The following is a 7,113-nucleotide window of genomic DNA, read 5'->3' as shown; positions in this document are numbered from 1 at the left end:
ACGGTGGGAGTGAATGGGAAGGGGTGGTGTCCCATTGGGAGTGGGGACGGTGGCAGTGAATGGGAGGGGGTTGGATCCCATTGGGAGTGGGGACGGTGGGAGTGAATGGGAAGGGGTGGTGTCCCATTGGGAGTGGGGACGGTGGCAGTGAATGGGAGGGGGTTGGATCCCATTGGGAGTGGGTACTGTGGAAGTGAATGGGAAGGGGTGGGGTCCCATTGGGAGTGTGGACGGTGGGAGTGAATGGGAAGGGGTGGGGTCCCATTGGGAGTGTGGACGGTGGGTGTGAATGGGAAGGGGTGGGGTCCAATTGGGAGTCGGGACGGTGGGTGTGAATGGGAAGGGGTGGGGTCCCATTGGGAGTCGGGACGGTGGGTGTGAATGGGAAGGGGTGGGGTCCCATTGGGAGTGGGAACTGTGGGAGTGAATGGGAGGGGGTTGGGTCCCATTGGGAGTGGGGACGGTGGGAGTGAATGGGAAGGGGTGGTGTCCCATTGGGAGTGGGGACGGTGGCAGTGAATGGGAGGGGGTTGGATCCCATTGGGAGTGGGTACTGTGGAAGTGAATGGGAAGGGCTGGTGTCCCATTGGGATTGTGGATGGTCGGAGTGAATGGGAAGGGGTGGGGTCCCATTGGGAGTGGGTACTGTGGAAGTGAATGGGAAGGGGTGGGGTCCCATTGGGAGTGCGGACGGTGGGAGTGAATGGGAAGGGGTGGGGTCCCATTGGGAGTGTGGACGGTGGGTGTGAATGGGAAGGGGTGGGGTCCCATTGGGAGTCGGGACGGTGGGTGTGAATGGGAAGGGGTGGGGTCCCATTGGGAGTGGGAACTGTGGGAGTGAATGGGAGGGGGTTGGGTCCCATTGGGATTGTGGACGGTGGGAGTGAATGGGAAGGGGTTGAGTTCCATTGAGTGTGGGAAAGGTGGGAGTGAATGGGAAGGGGTTAGGTCCCATTGACAGTGGGAACGGTGGTAGTGAATGGGAAGGAGTGGGGTCTATTGGGAATGCGGACGGTGGGAGTGAATGGGAAGAGATGGGGTCCCATTGGGAGTGAATAGGAAGGGGTTGGATCCCATTGGGAGTGGGTACTGTGGAAGTGAATGGGAAGGGCTGGTGTCCCATTGGGATTGTGGATGGTCGGAGTGAATGGGAAGGGGTGGGGTCCCATTGGGAGTGGGTACTGTGGAAGTGAATGGGAAGGGGTGGGGTCCCATTGGGAGTGCGGACGGTGGGAGTGAATGGGAAGGGGTGGGGTCCCATTGGGAGTGTGGACGGTGGGTGTGAATGGGAAGGGGTGGGGTCCCATTGGGAGTGGGAACTGTGGGAGTGAATGGGAGGGGGTTGGGTCCCATTGGGATTGTGGACGGTGGGAGTGAATGGGAAGGGGTTGAGTTCCATTGAGTGTGGGAAAGGTGGGAGTGAATGGGAAGGGGTTAGGTCCCATTGACAGTGGGAACGGTGGGAGTGAATGGGAAGGAGTGGGGTCTATTGGGAATGCGGACGGTGGGAGTGAATGGGAAGAGATGGGGTCCCACTGGGAGTGAATAGGAAGGGGTGGGATCACATTGGGAGGAGGGACGGCGGGAGCGAATGGGAAGGGGTGGGGTCCCATTGGGATTGTGGACGGTCGGAGTGAATGGGAAGGGGTGGGGTCCCATTGGGAGTCGGGACGGTGGGTGTGAATGGGAAGGGTTGGATCCCATTGGGAGTGGGGACGGTGGGAGTGAATGGGAAGGGGTGGGGTCCCATTGGGAGTGTGGACGGTGGGTGTGAATGGGAAGGGGTGGGGTCCCATTGGGAGTCGGGACGGTGGGTGTGAATGGGAAGGGGTGGGGTCCCATTGGGAGTGGGAACTGTGGGAGTGAATGGGAGGGGTTTGGGTCCCATTGGGATTGTGGACGGTGGGAGTGAATGGGAAAGGGTTGAGTTCCATTGAGTGTGGGAAAGGTGGGAGTGAATGGGAAGGGGTTAGGTCCCATTGACAGTGGGAACGGTGGGAGTGAATGGGAAGGAGTGGGGTCTATTGGGAATGCAGACGGTGGGAGTGAATGGGAAGAGATGGGGTCCCATTGGGAGTGAATAGGAAGGGGTGGGATCACATTGGGAGGAGGGACGGCGGGAGTGAATGGGAAGGGGTGGGGTCCCATTGGGATTGTGGACGGTCGGAGTGAATGGGAAGGGGTGGGGTCCCATTGGGAGTCGGGACGGTGGGTGTGAATGGGAAGGGTTGGATCCCATTGGGAGTGGGGACGGTGGGAGTGAATGGGAAGGGGTGGGGTCCCATTGGGAGTGCGGACGGTGGGAGTGAATGGGAAGGGGTGGGGTCCCATTGGGAGTGTGGACGGTGGGTGTGAATGGGAAGGGGTGGGGTCCCATTGGGAGTCGGGACGGTGGGTGTGAATGGGAGGGGTTTGGGTCCCATTGGGATTGTGGACGGTGGGAGTGAATGGGAAGGGGTTGAGTTCCATTGAGTCTGGGAACGGTGGGAGTGAATGGGAAGGGGTGGGGTCCCATTGGGAGTGGGAACTGTGGGAGTGAATGGGAGGGGGTTGGGTCCCATTGGGATTGTGGACGGTGGGAGTGAATGGGAAAGGGTTGAGTTCCATTGAGTGTGGGAAAGGTGGGAGTGAATGGGAAGGGGTTAGGTCCCATTGACAGTGGGAACGGTGGGAGTGAATGGGAAGGAGTGGGGTCTATTGGGAATGCGGACGGTGGGAGTGAATGGGAAGAGATGGGGTCCCATTGGGAGTGAATAGGAAGGGGTGGGATCACATTGGGAGTAAGGTGGGGGGAGCGAATGGGAAGGGGTGGGGTCTCACTAGGAGTAGGGGTGGAAGGAGTGAATGGATGCATTAAAATGAGATGGGAAGCCCTGGGGATCCACTGGGACACGATCGGATGTCTGGCGGTTCTGTCGGGGTTTGGATGGAGAGTTTGGGAACCTTGTGGTGGCTCGGGAGGGCGCTATCGATCGGAACCCCGCGCAACTGGGCGGGAAGCCCGGGAGGTCCTGGGGGATCGGACGGGATCCAATAGGAACGGGCGGGTGGTTGGGTCGCAACCCATTGAGATTCTGCGGGAAACGCCGGGAGTCCTGTTGGGATGAGACGGGCCGGGCCCATTCCGGGCCGCGCCTCCTCGCCCGGGGCGCCGCCGTCACACGACGCTCTCGTCGCGGGTCTCCCTCACCCGCTCGAGCCGCAGCATCCTGTTCACCTCGGTGACCTGGCTGCGGGCGCGGCTGGTCAGCGCGGAGCGGCCCGCCGCCACCCCCCGGAAGGTGGAGCGGAAGCCTTCGGTGCTGTAGTAGTACACCAGGGGGTCCAGGCAGCAGTTGGTGCCGGACAGGAGGACGGTGACCTGGAGGGTTAGCCGCAGCGTCTTCTCCGACGCCCCGCTCAGGTTCAGGAGGTCGGAGCGGGACAGGGCGTAGACGGCGAGCACCAGGTTGTACGGGGCGAAGCAGACCACGAAGATGAGCGCGTTGGCCACCAGCAGAAGGATCGTCTTCCGCCTCCACTTCCCCTTCGACTTCCGCTGCCCGGCCGGGCCGCCCAGCACGCCGCCCTTCCACAGGGCCTCCAGCACCCGTGCCGAGCAGTAGAGGACGGTGGCCAGGGGTAGCAGGAAGCCCAGGATCTCGGCCACCGCCACCAGCGGCAGGAGCTCACTCCGCCAGGCGTGGTCGGAGAAGCCCTCGAAACACCGTGTCTGCTCGTCGCTGGAGCCGGACGCCAGGCATTTGCTGCTGTCGTGGACCATGGCCACGGGCACCGAGCCCAGGGCGATGAGGGTCCAGACGGCCCCGCAGACCTTCCAGGAGACGCTGCGGCGGTTGAAGGCCCGGGAGCGGAGGGGGCAGGCCAGGGCCAGGTAGCGGTCCACGTTGACGGCGGTGAGGAACAGACAGCTGCCGTACATGTTGAGCTGGAAGAGGGAGCCCGCCAGCCGGCACAGCGCGTCGCCCAGCGTCCAGCGGCCGGTGGCGTAGTACAGCAGGCGGAGCGGCAGCGACAGGGCGAAGAGCAGGTCGCAGGCCGCCAGGTTGGCCAGGTAGACGGTCACCGCCGTCCGCAGGCGCAGCGGCCCCACGAACGCCCACAGGGCGGCGGCGTTGAGCGGCAGGGCGGCGGCCAGCACCGTCCCGTTCCAGGCCAGGTGCAGCCGGTGCACCGCGCCGTGGTCCACGCACAAGGTGATGTTCGTGTTCGGCGTCGTCGTGCAGCTGGGCGTCACGCTCATCTCGCCGGCGGTGGGGTTCCCGGAGCCGCGCCCGGGTCGGTCAGCATCTGCGGACAGGGAGATAGCGAGGGGGGGGGGTGGGAGGTCATTCGCAAGGGTCTCTTCCCGTTCCCCGAGGATTTCCCCCCGTTCCCGACAGCTCTACCCTGTTCCCGAAAGATCACCGTCCTCACTCGGCCCCGCTCCCTAAACGGGCTCCCCCGCTCCTCCCCGGTCGACGGCGGCTGACCACCTCCCCCACCCCACACACACTTCCACGCCACCTCTTCCCTTCCCATTGGCCTCTGCCCCCGTCTTCTCTCTCTCCCCCCCCCCCCCCCCCCTGTCTCTCTCTCTCTCTACCGACAGAGATTTACAACGCCCCGGCGCAGAAACGCCCCCCCCCTTTGATTCACCGGGGGGGGGGGTCCGCCCTTCAGCCAAGAACCCCACCCCGTCGCGCCGACCCGCCCTCCCACGCCCCAAGTCTGCGACCTCCAGCTCCAGCCTCGGCGAAAACGAAAAACAAAAATACAAAATTTCACGACCCACGGGCGTGATGGTGAACCTGATTCAGATACGGGATCTCCGTTGGGAAGCGGCCAGGGAGAGGGGAATCATGGCTGGGAATATTTTGGAAGGGCGCGGGGTGGCGGGGAGGGAGGGGGGGGTCACCAGAGAGACATTCTGTAGTGATCGATAAAGCAACGGCTTGGAACCGGATGACCCCCGCCTGGTGTCTCGGGGCCGGGTGTGTCTGTCCCCCGTCTCCCCGGCCCTCCTCCTCTCCACCCCGCCCATTGACCCTCCGCCCTCCCCATTCCCGACATCTTTCGCTCCCGCCGGATTGGCAAACCCGCTCTCCGCTCCACGCTGACAGATACGGTGCCCCCCGCCCTCCCACCCCCCGTGCAGAAGTGTTCGGCACCCCTCGCGTTAAGGGAGGGACAGTGGGCCTCTGTTAAATCTCCCCTCCCTCTCCGACGCACCGGCGGGTGGGGTGGGGGGGGGGATGCATATTCAACTTTCTCCCGGCGGCCCAGGCCCTCAAGTGCCGGCGAGTATCCTCGCAAATCTTTCCCTGCCCTCTTCGCAATCTTATTGGCATCTCTCCTGCGGGGTGTGGGAATGCTCCCAGTTAGGTTTATACTTGTGATTTATACTTGTGCGTCAAACGGACGGCGTAGCCGCGTGTCGACGCTGAGCCCTACGCCGTAGCCTGACGCGCACCTCTCCCAAGAGGGTAACTACGCGGTGGCGGCGACGCTCGCGTTTCCTCCTCCGACCCTGCGGCAGCTCCCCACTGGGCGACTGAAGGGCAGGGAAGGAAAGCTGGCCGCGATGCCGCCCATAAAGCATTACAGACCCCCGAAACCACGGAGGACCCTGCGCTCGACGCCAGCTTTGTAGCTAGCTGCTGAAGCCTACTGACTGAACCTAAACCTCGAATGGCGATTGCAAGTCTCTGAGTGCGGAATTAATGGTTGGAGACGATGGTCCAAATCGTCACATCTACCTGCCGACATCCATATAATAATTACAGCACGGAAACAGGCCATCTCGGCCCTTCTAGTCCGTGTCGGACTCTTACTCTCACCTCGTCCCACCGACCTGCACTCAGCCCATAACCCTCCATTCCCTTCCTGTCCATATATCTGTCCAATTTAACTTCAAACGACAACAAGGGGAGAGATCCTATATATAACCATATAACAATTACAGCACGGAAACAGGCCATCTCGGCCCTTCTAGTCCGTGTCGGACTCTTACTCTCACCTAGTCCCACCGACCCGCACTCAGCCCATAACCCTCCATTCCTTTCCTGTCCATATTTCTGTCCAATTTAACTTCAAACGACAACAAGGGGAGAGATCCTATATACAACCATATAACAATTACAGCAGGGAAACAGGCCATCTCGGCCCTTCTAGTCCGTGTCGGACTCTTACTCTCACCTAGTCCCACCGACCCGCACTCAGCCCATAACCCTCCATTCCTTTCCTGTCCGTATATCTGTCCAATTTAACTTCAAACGACAACATCGAACCTGCCTCCACCACTTCTCGTTCCACACAGCCACCACTCTCTGAGTAAAGAAGTTCCCCCCTCGTGTTACTCCTAAACTTTTGCCCTTTAACTCTCAACTCGTGTCCTCTTGTTTGAATCTCCCCCACTCTCAATGGAGAAAGCCTATCCACGTCAACTCTATCTATCCCCCTCATAATTTTAAACACCTCTATCAAGTTCCCCCCTCAACCTTCTACGCTCCAGAGAATAAAGACCCAACTTGTTCAACCTGAGGAGATGAAACCCAGGTAACATTCTAGTGAGTCTTCTCTGTACTCTCTCTATTTTGTTGACATCTTTCCTATAATCCGAAAACATTTGAAATGCATTCCCTCGCCCTCGTCTCTCAGCGGCCGGACATGCACGGAGAATTCACCCTCCTTCAGTTTCAGTCGCCATTGTTTGAAAGTTAAGAGTTTTGAACACGAAGGAACTCAACACAGTGGCTTAGAAACCCCAGTAACACACATCAAAGTTGCTGGTGGAACACAGCAGGCCAGGCAGCATCTGTGGGAGGAGGTGCAGTCGACGTTTCAGGCCGAGACCCTTCGTCAGGACTAACTGGAAACTAGAAACCCCAGCGCCAACTAGCGTCTTGGCGGTGAATTGCAGCGCGACGCAGACACGCCAACGCACAAGTATGAACGCCCACGACGGCGTAAGCTAGCGCGCACAGGAGTACAACTTCAACATAACGCGCCCCACCTCCGGTTCTCAAACCTCCTGCCGGAGGCGTTAAACACTCCCTGGCTAAACGAAAAAAAAAAATCAGCCTCACCTCTGTTATAAAAGGTCGCCCCCCCCGCCAATTTTTGAATGCCCCC

General features: G+C 60.4%; 1 protein-coding gene across 1 annotated transcript in view; it reads right to left on the bottom strand.

Annotated features, from left to right (window-relative positions):
* Nucleotides 1-3,156: 3,156 nt before the first annotated feature.
* Nucleotides 3,157-7,113, bottom strand: part of LOC134341844 (lysophosphatidic acid receptor 5-like) — a 10,065-nt gene continuing 6,108 nt past the window's right edge. The window contains exon 2 of the mRNA XM_063039778.1: nt 3,157-4,290. Within this exon, the coding sequence (XP_062895848.1) occupies nt 3,158-4,243 (1,086 nt within the window). The 5' untranslated portion in view covers nt 4,244-4,290 and the 3' untranslated portion in view covers nt 3,157. The remainder of the gene's footprint in view (nt 4,291-7,113) is intronic.

The sequence above is a fragment of the Mobula hypostoma genome, unplaced genomic scaffold (assembly GCF_963921235.1).
Source record: "Mobula hypostoma unplaced genomic scaffold, sMobHyp1.1 scaffold_170, whole genome shotgun sequence".
Lineage (NCBI taxonomy): Eukaryota > Metazoa > Chordata > Chondrichthyes > Myliobatiformes > Myliobatidae > Mobula > Mobula hypostoma.
The sequence above is the reverse complement of the archived record's forward strand: the minus strand, read 5'-3'. Positions and strand labels throughout refer to the sequence as shown.